Below are 24377 nucleotides of genomic sequence, written 5' to 3'. Positions count from 1 at the left end.
CACAGGACTTTCACGTTGTGCCCAGACAAACTGTCTCAACACAGCACACCCTCTGCCCTGCGTGAACACAGTGCACAAAGCTATCAACTGGAGAAAAGATGTTCTTGGGCTCTGGGGTCATTCTTTTCTCACTTTTTGTAGGTAAGTGACAATGTGTTTTATGGACATGTGGCTGAATAAGTGTTAAACTGAAGATTTTACTGTAGTTTCACTGTCCTGTAAATAAATATCTTTCACATTTTTTCTTGACTTCAGTGGCTGAAGCACAGAAGATATTGCAACAGGAGATAATATCTGCAACTAAGGGGAATACTGTTGAATTTTCTTGTAAAGTCTCAGGCATGAATTTGAATGATTATATCCACTGGTACCAGAAGAAAGAAGGGGGAACTTTGAATCGAGTGCTCCTCATTGACGGAAGTGCTAGAGTTACATCAGATACTACTGACACAAACATAAAAAAATCAGGAAGCATCAAGAATGGTCTAAAGATTTCGTCTATAGAAAAGAAACATGCTGGTATCTACTATTGTGCCTATTACGACAGCCACAGTGATATAGATGCCACAAACCGCCGTGCACAAACTTCAGCATCACCTGCATCAAAGCAAAAAACAGAATCAAGAAATCATACCATGCCTGATCTTAGCATTTAAATATGCATTTAGATAAACAAAACAACTGCCCTTTTAATTTTCTGAATATCATATGTACATACACAATCACATTGATTCTATAAAGCCTCTCCATCATATCTCTGGTCGTAATTTAGTTACAGGTTAGTTTATAAAATATGACCTTTTAGATTTCCAAATTAGAGTTGACCCCTTGAAATATATATATTTTTATCAATATGTTTTAATGAAGCATGCAGTATGATTTCTGAATACACTCACTGAGCACTTTATTAGGAACCTACTTATTAATGTAGACATGTATTAATTATCAAATCAACCAATTGTGTGGCAGCAGTACAATGCATACGATCATGTAGATACAGTTCAGGAGTTCAGTTAATATTCACATCAACCACCAGCTTGGGGAAAAAATGTGATCTCAGTGACTCTGACCATGGAATGATTGTTGGTGCCAGACAGGGTGATTTCAGTATCTCAGAATGTGCTGGTCTCCTGGGATTTTCACACAAAACAAAAAACAAAAAACAAAAAACAAAAAACATCTAGTGAGCAGCAGTTCTGTGTGTCCTAATTTAAAGTAAGTTATGCCTTTTTATACGTCATTTTAGAATTTCAGACGGAAATAGTATTTACAGAACTATGGATTTGTTACATGTCATTAAATTCTTCTTTTCATCAGTGACTGAGACGCAGGTGACACTCCTGCATGACGAGCTGTCATATCCAGCAAAACAAAAGTGACTTGTCATCCGGGGGCCAGTCATGTCAGTTTGGGAAATGAAGAAAGCTGGTGGTATCGCATAAATTATTTAAAACTATTGCGACAAGGACAGTATTTTTGCAATGATTCAAGTCCTTACGATCTTTTGAGTTGTTTATGCTTTCAACACAGTGGGAACTCATAGTCACAGGTAAGCGTGGAACACATAAGCATCCTTCTTTCATTACTGCAAGTTAATAGTTTCTATATCGAGATATAGAATGTGAGATATAAACATATAAAGCAGTAGCTATCTGTGCAACAAATGTTTCAACAGACCGTTAAGCCATAACTATGTTAAATTGCTTTGTTCTTACAAAATTTAATTCATTATACAGTGTAGAAGAATTCCAGAATGGACAAATTGATAATAAAAAAAAAAACATATAAAATAGCTTGAACACTGTTTGAACTGTGTTAGGTAACATGAATTCATACATTTGTTTGGTTCTGTAACAAAATTTGTCAAGAGTAACATATTGCATATGACAAGCAACATTTAACTACAATTAATTGCATGCTGATATACTCTAGCTATATTCATGATTGGGTGTAAACTGAGGAAAGAGTATGAATTAATCTGTTATTCACTGTTTTGATCATTAGTATGTAACAGGTATTTTAGGGTGGAAGAGAATGTGGATAGAAATATTTCAGAGAAATACTTGAAAGTACTTGGGTCAGTTATTGTATTAGTTTTTCTGATAGTGTGATGACAGACATTTGTATAAAGTGTTTCGATCTGGTACTAAACTCAACTCAAGTAAGTTGTGAAAATTCTGAGTAAAGTTAGTTAGTATTACTTATTAATAATACTTATTGTGGGGTCCACAAGTATCCTCCACTGCCAGAACCTGCAGGTTCTTTCTGTATAATATACGCCGTATCCGTCATCTCCTGACTGAGAAAGCCACCCAGCTCCTAGTCCAGGCGCTTGTCATTTCCCGCCTGGATTACTGCAACTCCCTCCTAGCCGGTCTCCCAGCATGTGCCATCAAGCCCCTCCAGCTGGTCCAGAATGCTGCAGCCCACCTGATCACCAGTCAGCCCAGGTCGACTCATGTCACTCCGCTTCTCATTGGCCTCCACTGGCTTCCTATTGCCGCACGCATCCGTTTCAAGGCCCTAGTGTTGGCATTTCAGGCTGCTAAGGGGACTGCCCCACCTTACATACAATCCCTGATCACTCCCTACTCCCCAGCTAGACCACTCCGGTCTGCCAGCTCTGGTCGCCTTACGGTTCCCTCTCTACGTGCACCTGGCGGTCGAGCTGCACGTTCACGCCTGTTTTCCGTTCTGGTTCCTCAGTGGTGGAATGACTTGCCTACCACTGTCAGAACAGCAGAATCCCTCCCCCTATTTCGACGCAGACTCAAAACCCACCTTTTCAAACTCTACCTTAGTCCTCCCTCCTGATTTCCCCTGCCCCTCCTTTCTGATATCCCTATCCTTGTCTAACGCCCCCCCAAAAAAAAAAAAAATGCACTTCTGATGACAACTATGTTTAGAACAGCATTTCCTGTGTATTTTGCTAGTTTCTGAATGTGATGCTCTGACTTATGGTAGAACCTATGCACTTGTAAGTCGCTTTGGATTAAAAGCGTCTGCCAAATGACTAAAATGTAAATGTAAAATGTAAAAAAATCATAGTGCTTATTCATGACACTTTGGCACAAACTCGGCATGTATATTAGCCTAGGCTCTATTTCATATACAGTATATATAATTCTACAGCATTTTATTTGTACTTTACTCTCAAAACGTAAGGGGATATATGGGAAAATATGAGCAAGTCTCTCAAGACTACAACAGCAGCTCCCTCTCCTGAGAACTGAATCGGTCACAAACTTGGGTAATGCTTTATTTTACATATACTGTGTAACTACTTTTATTTCAGAGGTAAATACTTTGAAATGGGCTGTAAAATATATTTACAGAGTCCAAAGTAGTAACCTAATAATTACACAAGAAACTGTGTACTTATCCAGTAAATACTAGGTACTTAATGGGCTGTAAAATAAAGCATTACAAAAAGTTGTTCTTGTTGCATACATGTACTGTCAAGTCCAGAATTATTGGCACCCTTGATAACAATGAGCAAAAAAGGCTGTATGAAATAAACAACACCGATAATGAGCTACATTTTATGTCCAAACATATGGGTTTGATATGATGATAATACAATTATTCTCATTTTTCTTTCAGTAATACTATTTTTTATGAAAAATGTAGTCAAAGTCCCAAAATCAAACATAAGACACCACCTCCATACCATCAGGCTCCTTGGAAGGGTTGTACGAAGAACGCCCTTACTGAGAGCAACCAACAAATTCAAGTGTCTGGAGTTTGCGAAACGTCATTGGAACTATGACTGGAATAGGATGCTATGGTCAGATGAGACCAAAATTGAACTTTTTGGCCATGTACACAGTCAGCATTTTTGGCATCAAAAAAGGGATGCATGCCAGGAAAAGCACCTCATACCTACCGTCAAATATGGTGGTGAATCATTGATGCTTTGGGGCTGTTTTGCTGCCAGTGGTCCAGGGGCTCTTGTTAAGATCAATGGCATAATGACTTCCACCAAGTACCAGGACATTTTAGCTAAAAACCTTGTTGCCTCTGCCAGGAAGTTGAGACTTGGCCATGGGTGGACCTTCCAACAAGACAATGACCCCAAACATACTTCACAATCAACACAGAAATGCTTCCATGAAAACAAAATCACTGTTTTGCAATGGTCATCTCAGTCTCTGGACGTCAAAAACATGTGGTCTGAATTGAAGAGGGCAGTCCATAAGCGCAAACCTAAGGATATGAAGGATCTTGAAAGGTTCTGCATGGAGGAATTGTCCAAGAGCCCTGAAAAGCTAAAAGTCTTTATCTCTCCTTGTATGTGTGTGTGTGTGTGTGTATCTGTGATTAAGTCAAAGTAGCATGCAGTATGCCAACAGCTCTGTGATTGGTTAAGTGATCACAGGACTTTCACTTTCATTTTTTCTTGACTTCAGTGGCTGAAGCACAGAAGATATTGCGACAGGAGATGATATCTGCATCTAAGGGGAATACTGTTGAATTTTCCTGTGAAATCTTAGGCATGAGTTCGAGTGATTATATCCACTGGTACCATAAGGAAGAAGGGGGAACTTTGAAACGAGTGCTCTGCATTGGTACTATTGAAAAAGGCATGAAGTATGGTCTAAACACATACACAATCACATTGATTCTATAAAGCCCCTCCATGATATCTCTGGTCGTAATTTAGTTACAGGTTAGTTTATAAAATATGACCTTTTAGATTTCCAAATTATAGTTGACCCCTTGAAAAAAAGAAATTTTTAAATCAATATTTTTTCATGAAGCATACAGTATGATTTCTGAATACACTCACTGAGCACTTTATTAGGAACCTACTTATTAATGTGATTATCAAATCAACCAATTGTGTGGCAGCAGTACAATGCATACAATCATGCAGATACGGTTCAGCAGCTTTTGTTAATCTTCACATCAACCACCAGCATGGGGGAAAAATGTGATCTAAGTGACTTTGACCATGGAATGATTGTTGGTGCCAGACAGGGTGATTTCAGTACTTCAGAAACTGCTGGTCTCCTGGGATTTTCACACAAAACAAAGAAATGGTGCGAAAAACCCCCCCGAAAAAAACATCTAGTGAGCAGCAGTTCTGTGTGTCCTAATTTAAAGTAAGTTATGCCTTTTTATACGTCATTTTAGAATTTCAGAGGGAATGAGTTGGTAAAAAAAAATTGTTTAAGTATTTACAGAACTATGGATGTGTAACATATCATTAAATTCTTCTTTTCATCAGTGACTGAGACGCAGGTGACACACAAAAGTGACTGGTCATCCGGGGGCCAGTCATGTCAGTTTGGGAAATGAAGAAGGCTGGTGGTATCAGATAAATTATTTAAAACTATTGCGACAAGGACAGTATTTTTGCAATGATTCGAACGACTTCGAAAAACTGTCTTTAGAGTTATTTATGCTTTCAACACAGTGGGAACTCATAGTCACAGGTAAGCATAAGCATCCTTCTTTCATTACTGCAAGTTAATAGTTTCTATGTTCTTGCATTGTTGTATTATGTCTGTTTTGGCAATGCTATGAGCAGCAGTGGGACCTTGGTGCTCAGATTTTAGGAACTGGTACAAAGCTTACAGTAACAGATATGTTTTATTTTCACATTAGCTGCTATGGTCAATTATCAATTGTTGAATCAACTATTTAATATCTAGCTAGTAACATTTTTGAGCCACTGTTTGACTTTTTTTAAAGCTAAATGAGAATGCGAGATATAAACATATAAAGCAGTAGCTATCTGTGCAACAAATGTTTGAACAGACCGTTAAGCCATAACTATGTTAAATTGCATTGTCCTTACAAAATTAAATTCATTATACAGTGTAGAAGAATTCCAGAATGGACAAATTGATAATAATAAAAATAAAAAAACATATAACATAGCTTGGACACTATGTTGGGTAACCGTGGAAAGAATTCATACATTTGTTTGGTTCTGTAACAAAATTTGTCAAGACTAACATGCGTATGACAAGCAACATTTTACTATAATTCATTGCATGCTGACATTCTGTAGCTATATTCATGATTGGGTGTAAACTGAGGAAAGAGTATGAATTAATCTGTTATTCGCTGTTTTGATCATTAGTATGTAACAGGTATTTTAGGGTGGAAGAGAATGTGGATATAAATATTGTGAAAGTATTGTATTATTGTCAGTTATTGTATTAGTTTTTCTGATAGTGTGATGACGGACATTTGTATTAAGTGTTTGGATCTGGTACTAAACTCTAACTCAGGCAAGTTATGAAAATTAAATCTGGCATTAGGCCTAATATGTATGTCAGTGTTATATACTTATTAATAATGCTTATTGTGGGGTCAAAAAAATCATAGTGCTTATTCATGACACTTTGGCACAACCTCAACATGTATATTAGCCTAGGCTCTATTACATATACAGTATATATAATTCTACAGCATTTTATTTGTACTTTACTCTCAAAAAGTAATGGGATATATGGATATTTCTCAAGACTACAACAGCAGCTCCCTCTCCTGAGAACTGAATCTGTCACAAACTTGGTGCTTAATGCTTTATTTTACATATACTGTGTAACTACTTTGATTTCAGATGTAAGTACGATGAAATGGGCTGTAAAATATATTTACATAGTGCATATGGTACTTAGTGACTTTGTTTCATAGCACTTACTAGGTAATTAATGGTAATTCATGGGCTGTAAAATAAAGCAGTACCAAAAGTTGTTCTTGTTGCATACATATATCTTTCAAAGCTGTTTAACCCACAATGCAGAACTGCAGTTCCTATAGTCCTGAGAAATCTGTAAAAATATCAGATTTACCATGCTTTCTTTGTGTTGAACTGTGTGGTCAGAACTACCAGTCATTGTGATATTGTTTTTATTGTTTAGCGTATTGCTGTAGGTATAGGTAGGCTGTTGTATTTTCCAGCTTCCATTTTTCAGTCATGGATTTCAAGATGGTGCAGTGGGTAGCACTGCCGCCTCACAGCAAGAAGGTCCTGGGTCCGAATCCTGGTCGGCCGGGGCCTCTCTGTGTGGAGTTTGCTTGTTCTCCCCATGTTTGTGTGGGTTTCTGTCAGGAGCCTGGTGGCTGGGCTGGATTTGCCAGAGTTGGGTGGGGCTCGGTGTGCACATGGATCCACGCATGTGACGTGCCGGCTGTCAGGTTTGGGAGTGTGACGCAGCTGTTTCCGGTTTGACTAATGGAGTCAGGTTTAAAAGAAGCAGCTAAGGGGCAGACGCGAGAGAGACGCCGGGGTTGAATGTTGGGTTCCGCGAACGGAATTTTAAACTGGTCGATTATATTTCAGTTTGTTGTGTTTGGGTTTCTTTTTCTTTTTCTTTTCCTTTTCCTGTTTTGGTTTCTCCTTTTTTGTTTAGGCTGTCTCCCGCATTGGCAGTGGTTAGCTGGCTGACAGCCCCAGGAAATTGTGGATGCTACACGGGCGATACTGTTCACAAGTGGGACCAGCGCTGGGCGATTCCGGTGGAGCGGTGCGGTGCGGAGCCGGACTGGTGCCGTGGCAAAGAAGGCGCGACTTAGTGGAGGAAAGACGCAGTGGGACTACACTCACCCTGACGAGGGCGGAGGAAACTGTGAGTCTTCCACGCGGCGGAAAAGCAACGAGCGGACCAGGACCGGAGCCAGCACAAGCTCACTCACCATTGGAGGAACAGCGAGGACGCTGAGGGCGGACAGTGAGGCAGTTCCAGCGTGTAGTGGACAGCAGAGTGGTTTGGGGCGCAGTCCAGCGGCCCAGAGACTTTAATGCGCAGTGGGAGACAACCGATTGGTTAAGGGTTGGGTTTTCTTTGTTTTGTGTTTTTTTTGTTTTGGGATGTAGAGGCCCAGCACAGTGGTGGGGGCCAACTACATCCCTTCTTTAATGATTATTTGTTGTGTTGTCGGTGTGTGTGGAAGTGAAAGGTGTGAGTGCGTGTGTGAGACCCCGCCCATGACTTCCCCTTTGAGTGGGGTTTCTTTCCCCCCCTCCTGGGCGTGGGCTGGGTGGCAGGGGGGCCCTGGGTGGGGGACACTGGAGTGCTGTTTGGTCACTGGGGAGTTTAGCCGTGATTGCCTTTGTGTGTTGTGTGACGGGTTTACGCTCTACCTGTGCCGGGCGCTGGGTACGGGAGGGGGGGAGAAGTGTTGGTGTAGGAGTAGTGGGGAAGTCGAAAGGACAAATGGGTTGGTGCGAGTTGTGGCGTGCTCTGTGTTTTTTGAATAACAAAAATAAAGCTTTTTGCCCTTTATCTGCTTCGTCCTGAGCTCCTTGTGGTGGGTGGGTTCTGCATAAGAACAATAGGAACCCGTGGAGGGGGCGGGAGTCCACTGGTGCTTTTCCTGCTCCCGACATTTCCTCCGGGTACTCCGGTTTCCAAAGATATGCAAGTTAGACTGATTTGCCTGTAGGTATGAGTGTGTGAGTGAATGGTGTGTGTGCCCTGCGATGGACTGGCAGCCTGTCCAGGGTGTATTCCTGCCTTTCGCCCAATGTATGCGGGGATAGGCTCCAGCCCCCCTGCAACCCTGTTCAGGATAAGCGGGTTCGGATAATGAATGAATGAATGAATGAATGAATGTATGAATTTGAAGTCAAAAGTAATCATTCTTGTGATTTCATGATATATAGTTCAATAAGTACATCAATTACATGTTGGTTATTTTCATTTGTAGTTTGTTGTTTATTTACAGAATTAAACTGCGTAATTAAACTGCACAATGTTGAACTGAACTCAAATGCATTCATGATTCTTCAATGCAATGTTCTGATAAATAAAACACTCTATAGGAAGTAACTAATAGTTACAGTATACAATGTGTGCAATTGGTAAATATTGGGGTCGTTACAGATATGAAATGAAATTTAGAGTGAGATGTAATTCAGTTTGAATATTTCCAAAATAGTTGACACAACTGAATAATGCATTTTAAATATTTTATAAGTCTTCAGGCCTTGATCTGGCACCTAGGATGTTGTTGAATTTATACATTTATGTGATTATTTTATTATGAATTGCTTATCCTTGAGTGATCCAGATCATACATAATTATTAAAGTATCATAATTTGCTTTGTGCTCATGAATATTATTTTCTGTAACTGTGTGAGTTGAAATGTCTCTCTCCTTCTGAACCCTGTGAGCCTCCAAGGCTACGGCCATAAACTGTGTGTTCTATATTATCTTGTCTTGGGAGCCTGTGAGCCTGCAGGATCAAAAACATAAGACCTCAGACCTCAGACCTCAGGTTACCATGGGGATTATCTTCCCCCTGGAGATAGGGAGTTAGATAAGATAAACTGCTCAGACGTGCAGGCCCTGCGCAGGCCCTGTGTATACATCGTGCTGGAATGTTCTGAGAACATATATCTGCATAAACAGTACCTCGAGGGGGGGAGATATGAATAAACATCTGTAGTAAGGAGAAGAGTGGTGGATTGTCTTTGAATATTGATCATTGGGAATATTAATCAAAGGGGGCATACATTTGTTGGGCTCTGCGCATACATATATCCAGACAAAGGAGAAAACCTTTGTCCTTGTTTTTGCATTGGACCCTATGTGCATGGTAAAGATTGGATTTTATTTACTGTCTCTGTCTCTGAGTGCTTTCTTACAGGATTAAATTAAAATTCCCAACACATAGGATATTCTGTTTCTTGTTTAGTTATGATCATCGTTAAGATACATTATGGCAGAGATAATTTAACCAGCTACTGTATAATAAAATGTACAATGGGCATATTCTTTCAGATTCTTTCAGATTTCCAGATCGGTGGCCTCTGGGGCGACATTCATTCATGTTAAATAGATTTTCTTGGGTTTACTGACAGTGTTTCAGTTTTAGTGAGTGGTCATGTTTTGGTACAGTCCCTGACGCCAAATCTAGTTCAACTGTCTGGCAAAATTGTTCTTCGGCTCCGAGCTTTCAGACTTCACACCTAGGATAGAGGGTTCCATAAATAACTAAAAGGGGTTCCTCAATGGAAAGAAGGCAAATAACCAGTTTTTTCTGATAGTGTATACCGGAAATACCAATTTTTGTTACTCCTTAAGTTTTTGCTATTTCGGGTAGCACTGTGGGACTACTGAGGGCTACTACATCAAAATATTTGGGTCAGGGACAAGATTAATTGTCTCAGGTAAGTGACTCTGTGTTTATAATCTAATCTAAACTGTACTTCAGCGGTAATCGCATTTTTTTAAATGCAAGTAATTCGAAGCATCCCGGCGAAAACTTTCCCTCATGTGATTTAATCCAATACTTTTTGTTTTATTATTAATTTAATAGTAAAGTGAGAAGCTTCAGGCGTCGCCTTTTTATGCTTACGATTACGGTAAAGCATCATTGTTTGCTGAGTCTTGGATACTCTATTGTGGTTACTTTAAAACATAATAATAATAATAATAATAATAATAATAATAATAATAATAATAATAATAATAATAGCCTACCATTCAAATTTGAAAGACAAAAGGGTATACATACATATTTACCCATTGGCATTTGGGTTAGGAACACATCCAACTGCTATGTGTAAATATGTTGTGATGGTTGTTTCTCTTCTAAAAACCTGAAATAGCGATCAAAACTCGAGATGTTAGTGATTCTTCAATGCATTCTTCAATTTAGCCCATTGACATGTTTGATGGATATTAACCAAGAGCTAGAAAGACACTGCCATAAAGCAGTGAGAAATTGGAGGGAAAAAAAGAAGAATTCTTGTAAAATAATGCCAAGCAGTAATTTTAGTAAATGTATCTCGGTCATTATTAACAACCACAAAACAAATCCAAAAACGTTGTTTTATTTTTGATAGTCTGATACGTCACCCTATGCTATATATTCTGAAGTACTTTCCACTACTACGTGTAATGAATTTGATGTCTGCTTACTGAAGTTTCATCTGTGTTAAGCTCTTCAACCTACAGTATCCCTTTGTTCACATTTGACTACCTTTTTAAAAACTGTTTTAACTGTCTGTCAGAGGATGTACTTACCGTAAATTGCTATTTACAATCATACTTGTATTCATGAAAAGTAACCTAGATTATTTTGTAATTAGTAACCAGTAAATTTCTTGAAAAATCTGTATTCAAACAGTTAAATGACTTTCTGAACACACACTGTATTTAAAATTTTAAAAATCCATCTGGGTTCCATGCTCACCACACCACATAAACGGCATTAGAGTCGTTAATGAAAGAAAGAAAGAAAGAAATACATTTTTAAAAATACAGAATAGAATCGGTTTTATATCGTGGTGATGTTGGATCTGAGTACTGCTTTCAATTGACCACCACATTCTGCCTGATTTCAGACGCAGATTGGCCTCTTGTGACCATAGGTCGTACGGGTATATCTTTTTTTACTTTTCCCAGGGAAACCACACAACCACACAAACAAATTCAGAATATCATGTGGGGTCCCGCAGTTGTCAATTCTTGGGTCCACTATTGTCTAATTTGTACATGCTCTCAGGGATGTTATTAGGAAGCATTACATTCATTTTAACAAGTATGCTGATGATACGCAACTCTATATGTATTTATCCACTCATGACCTGGGTCCTCTGAGATCTTTAATCCATTGTTTTGAAGATATGAATCATTATGGATGTCCCACAAGATTTTTCAACGAAACAGCGAAAAAAACTGACATTCCACTCCTTGGTGCAAATGCTGAGGGATGAGTTTCCCTAAGCATGACGTAGCGGTAAGAATGTTTGCTCATTTTACGAGTGTTTCCCGAAACATGTTACTCAAGTAGTAGGCGCATTTTCTTGCGTGTGTCATGTTAAATCCCTTTGAAGGCTATGGTAGAGTACCAATTATTTAGCCTAGAAAACTGAAAACCGATAGGCGGCACGGATGGTGCAGTGGGTAGCACTGCCACCTCACAGCAAGGAGGTCTAGGGTTCGAATCCCCATCGGCCAGGGCCTCTCTGTGCGGAGTTTGCATGTTCTCCCCGTGTCTGCGTGGGTTTCGCCGGGTTCTCCGGTTTCCTCCCACAGTCCAAAGAGTCTAAATTGCCCGCGTGTATGAGTGTATGAGTGTATGAATGTATGCGTATGCATGTGTGAGTGAATGGTGTGTTTGCCCTGCGATGGACTGGCGACCTGTCCAGGGTGTATTCCTGCCTTTCGCCCAACGTCCAGCCCCCGTGCGACCCTGTTCAGGATAAGCGGGTTAGGATAATGAATGAATGAATTAACTTAAAAACCGAAAATATTTCCTAGCCTATCTAAAAACTATTTCCTCTACCCTACAACAAATGTGCGTTATTTTAGACATTAGCAGTTTTGGGAAAGTAATCTTATGTTCTACTACTTATTTTTGGTTGATTTAAAAGGATATTCAAACTGCCACAATTGCATAAATTGGTGTATTGTCCAGTTGTACAATTTGTTACCACAATCTTCTTAATTACATTTTCATTATGTATTGCAAACACACCTGAAGACATCGGCGGCGTAGGCCTATTTATTCTCCGAAATGTCATCAAGTGTATGTGTGCGTGATTTACTTTTTTGTAAATGCATCATCACCAACAAATGCTACAAATCGCACATTTACCAATGACAAACTGAAATACCCTATCCACCAAGCTTTCTGCACAAATCATTCTATGCATAAGAAACAAATGCTAAATGCAAGATGCGTGATTTATGCATTCTATGCATACGAAACAAATGCTAAATGCAAGATGCAATGATTGCACTCTTCTCATTGCTGCAATTTCTTGCACGACCACGTTCACCCTACAGTAGTTTTCAGGTTACACTAACCTACTCACGGGGTGTGTCTCGTTATGGATATTCGGAAGTTTTTCTTGATTGAGACCAAAATGTATAATTATGTGTCACTGGAGACAGTGAAATGTGGCGGGGACAGTGGCGGGTGCAATGAATGAATCTGGGTGATAATCAGGGCCGCGTTTCCCTATAACGGTGTCTCTTAGCGTTTTACGAAGACTCGAAAGGTATACCTGACTAAAGTTGTTCCTAGGCATGTTCCCCGAACTATCCCTTTGGAGGTTGCTTAAGTCATAGCTTCTACGTGTGACGTTGCTGGGCACATCGATTACTCCAGGATTGATAATTCACTCCATGCCTTATGAGAGAAAGTAGTGCTATTTATTAATAAAACACTGCAGGAACACTTAAAAATATTGCACGTATCACGACTGCTGGGAAGTTATTAATATAATTAAAAACTTACAAACTAAATTATCCAACCGTATATTTAATTTTCGTGAAATGTAATATCTTTGTCATGGTGCCTTAGATGACTTTGCAATCAAGGTTTATTTGCCACAAGCACCATCACATTACTGGTGTAATTCACTATTTTCTCTGATTATTATTATTATTATTATTTTTTAATAAAAGCGCACCTACAAGCAAAACGCACCAACACGAAAACAACATAAGCTATGTCAGAAAAAAAAGAAGAAAAAAAAGCGGTCCCGCAGCTTCACAGCAAACGAGATGGTAATACTGTTAGAGGACGCGGCGCTCAATAATGAAACATTATTTTCCAGTTTTAGGACTACGGTGTCCGAAAAAACTAAGAAATAACAAAGGTTAAACAATTTTTGTTTATTATTTTCCTGAAAACAGTCCCATTAATGTGGTATTTTAGTAATATTATTAGGCAACTACAACTGTCGAATTATTAGTGTATTGCTTAACAAATTGAGATGTAACTATGAGCAACAGCTGATTTCAGAGGCTTGCGGTCTTAACAGTGGTGGCCACTAACGGAGTGAGCTGTCAACAGCGATAACAAGTATAGCTAAGAGTGGACCAGACCAACCTTATGAAAGTACGACGTACAGAAAGTATACTTAGCTAAGAACGTTTCGGGAAACACTGAAACGTTAAGGTACAGCTTAAGGTACAACTTTCGAACGACGTAGCGTTACGAAGGCTTTTCGGACCATTTGTCCACCCCTAGAACTCATTTGGATCTTTTTTGTGATTAGGAAAGGCCAGGTAATGTCGATCAGTGAAATGCTGTTTGCAAGCGATTCAAATGATTTTCACATCTTTGATTTTGACAAAGTCTTGAAATTGTGCATGAAGTAGGCGAGGCTGTGTCGTGCATTTTCAAGACGCTGTCGGGAAACTCATGCCCTGTGGCTACCTGTATGACGTGCTTCATGACAATAATTTGATTGATTGATTGTTGCAGTTGTTTAAATGCTTATTAAGCTATTTAATGGGAAAATATAACATAGGGGAGACCGGGGCATGTTGTCACACTATTTACAGTCTTTTATATATCTTGGGATCAATAAGTCATATTGTTAAAAACCAAATGCCAAATGAAAGAACAAAGTCTCAGGCATATATTTTGTATTCATTTCATTTTCATATCTTATTTCAGTACAGACTTATAGGCATTTAAATAGTGAGTGTGAACACGTGAAATGTTGCCCCATGAGCGGGTAAGTTGTCCCAAACTGCCATGTTTGCTAATGTTAGCAATATCTTAAAATGAGCTTAAAGCAGGACACTAGCTAAAGTGTAACAAGACACACTATTCTCTCCTCTAACAAGTGCAAGTGTATAATTGTTAAGATTTTTAACTAGAAGAAGATTATTACAAAACATATCAAGTTGATATTTTTTACTTTTCAATGTGAAAAATGGGAAATATCTGCTCACCTCACTCTACACTGTGCTCTGGTTTTCCCAGACAGGATATGACATCAGACCATATAGAGGCACAAAACTAGTATTCCACTTTTAAGTAGCGCCCTCTGGTTGTGAAAATATTAACAGTGTGTCACACTTACCCATGTGACAACAAGCCCCGGTCTCCTGTACACCAAGACATCATGTTTATTCATCAAAAAGCAATGTCAATATATGTGCCGCTGAATTGTCTCTTAGCGTACAATAATTAATTAATTCATTCATTCATTATGATTTTGCAGATGATAAAATTGAAAAGATAGCCCCGGCTGTGATCGTTTACCCACCACCTAAGCCGCAAGATGGAAAGACAGCCTTGGTTTGCATCGCCAAGGGCATGATTCCGGCCTTTGTCAGATTCAAATGGAAAGAAGAAGGTCAGGAAAATTCCGAGGCGGAGGTTCTGGAACATAAAATAGAGGATGGTAGTGCCAGTATATTAATAATCGAAGAAATGAAGGCAAGGGTGAAACACACATGTACGGTGGAACATGAAGGAACGGAGCATGGAAATACATGGAGTCCCACAGGTAGGGTAAATTAATTACATTATAGGTTCCACATTATTATAAAATCCCTCACGAACGGGATTGTGTATATACACACTGCCAAGAAGAAGTATTTGCTCTACTATGTATTTTATCACAGAATGGGTTCAGATCTGAATAAGCACAAAATACATTTTTAAATGACTACTTCATTTCTTTAATGAAAAAAGTTAAAACCACCAAAAGAACATCCAAAGACCTGCAGGTCTGTCTAGCCTATATCAGCGTTCCTGAATCTACAATAAGAAAGAGATATTGGGCAAAGAAGGGATTCATGGGAGACTAGCAAGGTGGAAACAACTGATTACCAAGAGAAACATCAATGCTCATCTCTACAATTCCAAAGCAGCCCCTGGAAGATCCTTATGCCTTTTCAGATGATGTTGTATGGATAGATGAGTCAAGAGTGGATCTTTTTTTTCTGGTGTAAACCAAGTACAACATTTTGCAATAAGAACATTATTCCAAAAGTCAAACATGACAATGTTAAATGGTTTGTGTTTGCTGCCTTGGGACCCAGACAATATAATTATTGGAGGAACCATGAATTTCAGAAAATGGAATCCAAACACAAAAGCAAGACCACATTTGAATTATGGAATAAAATCAACTTCTTGACTAGACCACTCAAAAACCTACAATCTGTGTTTACCTACAGTAATGTGAAAGACTGATATAAAATTATAGGAGGTGTTTGGTTGCAATTATTGCTGTAGGAGGGGAAACCAGTTATTTCATTTAGGGGGGCAAATCATTTTCACAGGGGTTTTGGACATGGATGTTTGATAACATTTTTCATGAAATCAATGAAACAATAAATTTACATTTACATTTACATTTTAGTCATTTGGCAGACGCTTTTAATCCAAAGCGATTTACAAGTGCATAGGTTCTTCCACAAGTTAAAGCAACACATTCATGACTAGTAAAATACACATGAGGTGCTGTTCTAAACAGACAGTCATCATAAGTGCAATTCTATTGTTTTTTTTTTATTGTTTTTTTTTTTTTGGGTTAGATAAGAGGGATAAGGATATCGGAAGGGGGGGGGGATCAGGAGGTAGGTCTAAGGTACAGTTCAAAAAGGTGTGTTTTTAGTCGGCGTCAAAATATGGTGAGGGATTCTGCTGTCCTGACAGTGGTAGGCAAGTCATTCCACCACTGAGGAACCAGAACGGAAAACAGGCGTGAACGTGCAGCTGGACCGCCAGGTGCTCATAGTGAGGGAACCATAAGGCAACCAGAGCTGGCAGACCGGAGTGGTCTAGCTGGGGAGTGGGGAGTGATTAAGGATTGTAAGTAAGGTGGGGCAGTCCCCTTAGCAGCCTGAAATGCCAACACTAGGGCCTTGAATCGGATGCGTGTGGCAATAGGCTGACTGGTGATCAGGCGGGCTGCAGCATTCTGGACCAGCTGGAGGGGCTTGATTGCACAAGCTGGGAGACCGGCTAATTTTTAAATAAGAATAAATGTTTTGTGTTTTCTCAGGTTCCTTTGTCGAATATTACATTTTCTATAAAGATCTGACACCGTCCAGTCTGAAAAATGTACAATAATAGAGGAAATCAGGAAGGGGGCAAATACTTTGTCATGGCACAATATATATATCAACATGGCATTGCACACATGCTGAAATCAATGGGTTCACAGTCAATTCTGGCAACAAATCTTGGTTGATATGCTGCAATTCATTTTTTTATCCTATTTTTGTTCAGGTAGCACGGAAGGAGAAGACCCTAAGGGGGAATTGCCAGCCTGCAATCAGACCGTATCAGACGGTTAGACTAAATTTGAAGTATTTTTATATAAGTCTTAACAACTGAAATGCACCTGTGTTTTATATGCCACAACCATTAGATATCAAAACAACCCAGCACATTGTCTAAAATCCAGGAACAACATAGCTGGATGCATTTCCTAACAATGTTCTAATTAATAATGTAAATATCATCCTTGATTTAGGATTGATTAAACCATCTGCAGGAGCACCTTTGAGTATTCTGAATTTCCTTTCGGAACAATTTCTAGAAAACATAGGACCATTGACTCTAACTGACATTCATGACTGTGCAGTAGCTTAGCTCTGAATATTCATGATTCACATGCCTAAGAAAGAAATTGTTAATAAGTGTGTTCAAAAATGGATCTCTGTTTCCACTTCCAGAGTCTTTTCTGCCCTCGAGGAGATTGTATCTGGCGAGCCTCATCTACACCTTGATGACACTGAAAAGCGTTGCGTACATTGGTGTTGTGTCCCTCCTTATGTACAAGAGGTCCACCTAACAGCCCATCAGCAGAATATAATACTCCCTTTTCTTATCACCATCCATTCTTGTTGGCCTAAAATAATCATTTGTTTGTCGTCTCCTAGACATTCCAAAAATATATCCGCCTGTTTAACAGGCATATATAATGGTTGACTTCTTCGCATTGTTAATAGTTAATTCATCTTCTTGTTTAATATGAACCGTAAGAAAACCAGTCTGTATCTATTGCATATAGTATATTCAATGTTTTGGATGTATCCAGTTTTGTTTACGTAGGTTATAGGCTATTCTACTGTGTCCAGATGCAGGGTAATTACTGCCTGTTGTCCTCATGTTCGTTTATATTGGCCTATATATATTCATGAAAAATACATGTATCCTCAGAATTGTTCATGTTAATGATTTTAGTCACATTTTTCTTTTCACAACATTTCTTTACATTTTACATTTTTGATATTATATGAGAATAATGCCTGATCATTTTGTGTATTTTACAAGAGGAGCTTCAACATGAAGGCAGTTGTTCTTTCTGTTAGAAATAGTTTGTTTCAATATGATTCAATTTCATTGTCTTTTCTAAAAATTAATAAAATTGCTTTGCTGCATCCATTTATGTCTGAGTGTTTTATTTTCATGGCGTTATAGATAAATGCGATAGCACGGATGTTCTGACAAGATAACGTTCAAAGTATAATAATATTTCAATACATGGTAGAAAAGAGAATTAGAAAATGAATGTATAAGAAAGGTCACTTTACCTCAGGTGTCACAACTTCATTTCAAAACTATAGGTTTTGCATTGAGTTGCACATGACTGGGTGATTAGATTTTCATTAACAACCGGGTGTACAGGCGTACCACATAAAGTGGTCACTGAGTGTATAGGCCTACATATAGTCTATGTACATACAGTGGGCTCCAGAATGATTGAATCAACCAAACTCTTACATTTTTCAAATATATTTCAAAATATATTTCCCCAGAAAGCAGGTTTATTGGCACCCCTGGTTGAAAATATTTGAAGGTTTTGAGGTGTTCTGTAACCCCTTCACAAAGGCTTCCACCAGGGTTAGGGGAAACATTTTGCTCCAACATATATAACTCATTGAGTGTTTATGCTAGAGCTCTTAAACTTTCCCCATTATTTGTCGGCTACAAATTATTTGCTTTGACATAAAATTTGCTTAAATCAGACCCACACTATTAAATTTACACAAAACATTACCTTACATTACATTACATTATTGAGTCAAATTGATTGTGGTACAACTAACCAAATATTACTGTACAACCATCCCGTCTCCCCTATCAACAATAGTTTCTTTTTGTGGAAATATGTTTTTTATTTGAAAAATGTAAGTAATTACATTGAATCAATAATAAAGCACACTAATCTACTCAAGACGGAAAATAAAGTGAATGCCAATAACTGCAATATTATTAAATATTATAATAATTACACAGTTTACATATTTATCTAGGGTGACAATCATTATGTAGCCTACGATTGTATTGGTGTAATAATTATGTAAAATGTTCACTGTTGAATTAACTTTTACAATGTAGCCAACATGTGGACCCTATCAGACTCATATACGCTCTGTTACAGTTGAATTAACACCGGACATTCTACTGTGTGTGCAACGCGTTCTGGGGCCGGAAACATTGTGCATTTGTTCCAGCGGTTATTTGCGCTTGCTGATAAACGACGGGGAACACTTAACCGCAGTGTTTTTTTCAGGCGCTGAAATGTGCTTTTCATTCGTATTAGCGCTGTTATTTGAGTTGGTCGCAGCAAGTCGTGAGAAGTTTCCAACTGCTTGCGCACTTCATTTCTCCTCCTTTTAAGCAAATGCAAACCCCCTCATCATTCTCATTTATTTATGTATTGTAAATATTTTGGAGGCTGTAAACGCAGGCTGTAGCAGCTTACTTGAAAATCTTTGAAGAAAAAGACATCCCTAAGTGTGTTCATTCGTGTTTTTGCCTGTGTGTGCGTGTGCCCTTTTGTGCATTTTTTTTTACGAAATTCAAATGTAATTAATTTCCATTTCTTTAAAAAGCATGAAACCAGGATAAAAAAGACACATAAATGTAAACATTAAAATATATATTATTCTAAACAGCAATGTGACAAACCATCAACTGTTGGCCCAGCCACCATACCTATTTACAGTTCATAGAAAGGCATACTTCTTCCCAGAAACGGCTTTTGCCTTATGTTTGAACAGAGAAACCGGATGGACAGAATAAGTTGCCTTTCCGAAATCATATGATTAATTAAAATAATAAGAACAGTTTGGACTGATTATAATGGGGGAAAGACCCTTGAAAACTATTGGTGACCAATGAATGGCACAACTATGTCATCCAAAATATATATAAATAAAAAAACACACAATCCATTCAGAAGCCATTGTGTATGTTTCACCTCTACTCAAGAGATCTTTAACTGGGAAAACAAACACATCACTGGCAAACAAACTCCCATGAATCTTCTTGCTTACAGGAATTAACTGATTTTTATTATATAGCAGGAGTACTGTAATCATACTGAATGGAATTGATTGACAGCCATTGATAACCCACAGTTTAGCACTACAGGGAAAATCCACCAGCAACTATTGTAAGATACTGGATATAGTAACCATGATGTAAGTGTAAAATTAATTGTGTTTAATTAAACATTCGGCCCTAACATTAAATATCACATGTTAGACATTTTTGCAAAAGTAAATTAATACATAATTTTACAGAAAATTAATATGCAGTATATGCATTTTTGAGAACAAAATATTAAGTATATACAGTCTATATACACAGTGAGCTCCATTGGGACAAATCTTTTTTTTTTTCTTGATTTGGCTCTGTACCCCACAATTTTGCATTTTTAATAAAAAAATTTGCATGTGGCCAAAGTGCAGATTTTCAGTATTTATTAAATGGAATTTTTGTTGTGGTTTGTTTTTTGTTTTCACCATTTTAATTAAAGCACAGCCATTTTTAGACAAAGTCCCCCCATTTCTTGGCACTATAGTGTTTGGGACAAATGGATTCACAGGTGTTTCTGAATAGCCAGGAGTGTTCGATCTCTTCCTCCAGGTATAGGAGAACTTTCCATCTACAGTAATCTTACAGTAATCTTTATTCTCATGGGAATATTTTCTCACACTTTTTAGCACCTGGTCTCTGTACTGATAATAGTAGACCCACCTCAAGGGGAAAATGTTGCACATGCTGGTGGTTTAACAGTTACTCCATGCAGTATGGTAACACGGCAGTGACAAAAGAGCAATTTCATGGAAAGTGAAAAACAGACCACAAACTGGTTTGGTGCCAATCCAAGTGAAGTAATATCAGTTGATAGGAACACATGTACTTCCTTTCCATATTGTCTTCAGTCAACAGCCATCTCTGAAATCCATGGGAACATGGACAGAAAGCACTAAACAATATATAATCCACAGCATAGAAAAAAATGACAGAGAAAATGAAATGTTTATTCACACTTTTGCAGTTCTGACATAAACTTTAGGCTTATAGCCTCCCCTCTAAGATGCATGGGTTACTTCGGCAAGTTGACTGATCACTAATGAAATATATTGTATACAAAGCAGCTTAATCTACAATGTTCTCATTACCAGAACCACATAGAAAAGAACCTAGAGCTTGGATGCCTCACTTTGTATCAGCATGGTTTTAGTTTTTTTTTTTTAATCACTGCTTCTATTATGTATTTACAGTTTTCCTTTCCATTTTAGATTAATTTCAGTTTAGATTTGTGAGTTTCTGTCCATTTTTATTTTAGTTTTAGGACACCCATTTCCATTTAGTTTTAGTGGGCTATTATTATTAGTTTTAATTAAATTTAATTTGCTTGCACTACCCCTCCCTTGAAGCATGAGTACTAGTGATTTTCTGTGCCTGTTAAAAAAACTAATTTACTCTCAACTCATTTAACATGAATGGATTTATTTGACACCAAATGATTTAAAATAGCTACAACCTGTTTAGCTGACAGCAGCTGCATTGCCCATTCAGAGGTGCGTTGTGGCGAACAGCTGTAATGAAAATAGAAAAGAACATTTATGTTCACCTAACACTGAGAAGATCCTCTCATCAGCTTGATGTCACAAAGTTTGCTCACAGTAAAGACAACATCAGTGCTAGTGGTATATTCAAAATGTTTCCGAATGCTACTTTCTCTTTTCGGACTATCAGACACTCCAGAGAGCTTGTGGCTGTCCTTCATCTCCTAATGGACAACACACACAAACGCACACAAAGGATTAATATCATCTGACATACATGTAACTTTTTAATTGTCCTATAAAATCTACAGGCATTATAAAATATGGAAAAATAGTATAAAAATATGGCAGTCATAATGCAGCTAATATTACAGCTCATATAAACGGTCCTGGGTTCGACCATTGACTTTGGCAGGCAGGCAAACAATTCCAATTCCAAACAATTTTGAGTAATTTATCTCTGCTTCAGTAAACTGTAAAATAAAATGATATTATGAGACGATATGTTCATGAATCCAAAGAAAACACAAAACACTTAAACCCTTTATCTCTGTCAGCCCTTCATATGTATTTTACTAGTTATGGATGCAATGTTTTAACTTGTGGAAGAACCTATGCACTTGTAGGTCGCTTTGGATAAAAAGTGTCTGCCAAATGACTAAAATGTAAAATGTAAATCGTGTCTTAAACATTTTCAATGCATTTACTACAGAGGGAAATCACAATGCAACACATACAGCATAGCTTTTTGAAAGTGTGTTGAAACAGACACATACATGAACACACAACACAAATTGTGTCTTTGTGTAGCTGTACAGCAGTAGGTTTATATGGTTTATCATTCTTTTGGGGGCTCCTTAGTAATACAAACTTCCGTGCCTTTCTTTTATGAATTATTAATAGTGTACTTGGTTAGGACAGTACTTTTCAGGTCACAGTTAATGAATAATACATCTCGGGGAGGGTACAGACTTGAATTTTGAGGCACTGCGGCTGAATGAGAGGCTACAAAGGTTACTTCTGAATATTGATTTGAAGACCAAATCAGTTCTGTTCCAATAACGAAACCTTGCCTCACTACTCTCATAGTTCTTCACTCCCTGGGTATAAATACTGTGGATACAGTGATTCAAAAAATTCAGATCCCTTTTTGCACACTTTATTGTGTTATAACTATAATTTTAAATGGATGAAATTGCCATTTTTGCCATCATTATACACTCAATAACCCATAATGACAAACTGAAAATTTGTGCAAATTTATTACAAATCAAAAACTGAAATCTCTCATTTACATTATTCAGACCATTTGCTGTGGCAAAAAACTGTGGTAAGGTGAATCCTATTTGCTTACCTGAGATGTGTTTCTTGGAGTGAATCTCCATGTGAATCTCTGGTCTCTGTAGAGTTCTACAGTTCTAAAAGCAGGTTTTCCTAAAGACATTTCATAATATTTGCAATGACAAGCATCTTTCTATGTCTCCTTTATTTGAATTATTTGTATGTGTTTAAACGGCATGCTTTAACACAAAAATGTTCATCTTCATCTCCAATCAGTATGCAGTCTTTGTTATTAGAACTTTGGACTTGTCTGTTTATGTGGACTGGCATTGCCCTTTTCCCATTTACTCTCAGACATACAGTACATGCTATATAAGTTAAGCATTTAGTTTAACTTAATCTGCATTTCTATATTTTTTTATATTTCTTTATATATTTTTATTGTCAAAGCAATCTGGTCTGCTTTTATTGCATGAAAAGTGCTCTATATAAATAAAGTTTATTATTCAAAGCACTTGATATTCCTAGCTGTGATATTTAAGAGTCTTATTCCCATCTACCCAGCGTTGGGAACAGTGACTGCAAGAGCAACACCAGAGGGGTCTCAAGATAAAGGCAAGAGCAGAAATACAAGCAGGAGGAAAACAACCAGGCCTAAGAAGAAAGCAGGAAAGGGTGGCCAACAAAGGAAGCTTTAAACTTCCTCTCCAGTGTGTCATATTCTCTCAGATACTACTGACTGATATAATTTAACATCATATACTATATTACCTGCACAGCCTGTTTTCAGTCATCCAATGTCCCTCATTTTTGCTGGCAGGTGCATGTGAACGATCAGCTCAGGCTGGAATTTTTCTAAACAGTTTGGCAAGATATACAGTATACAGTATGTGGTAAAATGCATTGCTTGAATTAAAAATATCCTGCAACCATAACTGCATGCCAGCAAACTTTCAGCAAGGTTTATACTAATTTGAAAACATATGTGATATATTATTCTAAATGAACACAGAATAATTAGTTAAACATGACCAAGTTGTTTGTCATGGATTGAAGAAATACATCTCCAAGCAAGCTATTTTGAGTATAGAGAACATCCATCCATCCATCCATTATCTGAACCCGCTTATCCTGATCAGGGTCACAGGGGGGCTGGAGCCTATCCCAGCATACATTGGGCGAAAGGCAGGAATACACCCTGGACAGGTCGCCAGTCCATTGCAGGGCACACACACCATTCACTCACACACTCATACCTATGGGCAATTTAGACTCTCCAATCAGCCTAACCTGCATGTCTTTGGACTGTGGGAGGAAACCGGAGTACCCGGAGGAAACCCACGCAGACACGGGGAGAACATGCAAACTCCGCACAGAGAGGCCCCGGCCGACGGGGATTCGAACCCAGGACCTCCTTGCTGTGAGGTGACAGTGCTACCCACTGCAACATCCGTGCCGCCTTCAGTATAGAGAACAGTCTATAAAAAATGTCAATGGATTATCAAGTTCCTCTTTCATTCACTGGTATTTCACTATACTAAATAAAATAGTAATTT

The 24377-nt window shown here is 38.2% G+C and overlaps 1 long non-coding RNA gene and 1 gene segment (V, D, J or C); both read left to right on the top strand.

The window, feature by feature from the left end:
- Positions 1 to 8: 8 nt before the first annotated feature.
- On the top strand, positions 9 to 18114 carry LOC133136143 (immunoglobulin lambda constant 6-like). The segment is given in 4 exon segments: positions 9 to 141; positions 14937 to 15224; positions 16958 to 17020; positions 17407 to 18114. Coding segments are annotated over 4 exon segments (513 nt in total).
- LOC133136146 (uncharacterized) lies at positions 665 to 8623 on the top strand. The gene is made up of 4 exons (XR_009709473.1): positions 665 to 1215; positions 1318 to 1549; positions 3604 to 5105; positions 5231 to 8623. It is a non-coding gene; the product is annotated as an uncharacterized LOC133136146 (long non-coding RNA).
- Positions 18115 to 24377: the final 6263 nt, after the last annotated feature.

The sequence above is a fragment of the Conger conger genome, chromosome 9, assembly GCF_963514075.1.
Source record: "Conger conger chromosome 9, fConCon1.1, whole genome shotgun sequence".
Lineage (NCBI taxonomy): Eukaryota > Metazoa > Chordata > Actinopteri > Anguilliformes > Congridae > Conger > Conger conger.
The sequence above is the reverse complement of the archived record's forward strand: the minus strand, read 5'-3'. Positions and strand labels throughout refer to the sequence as shown.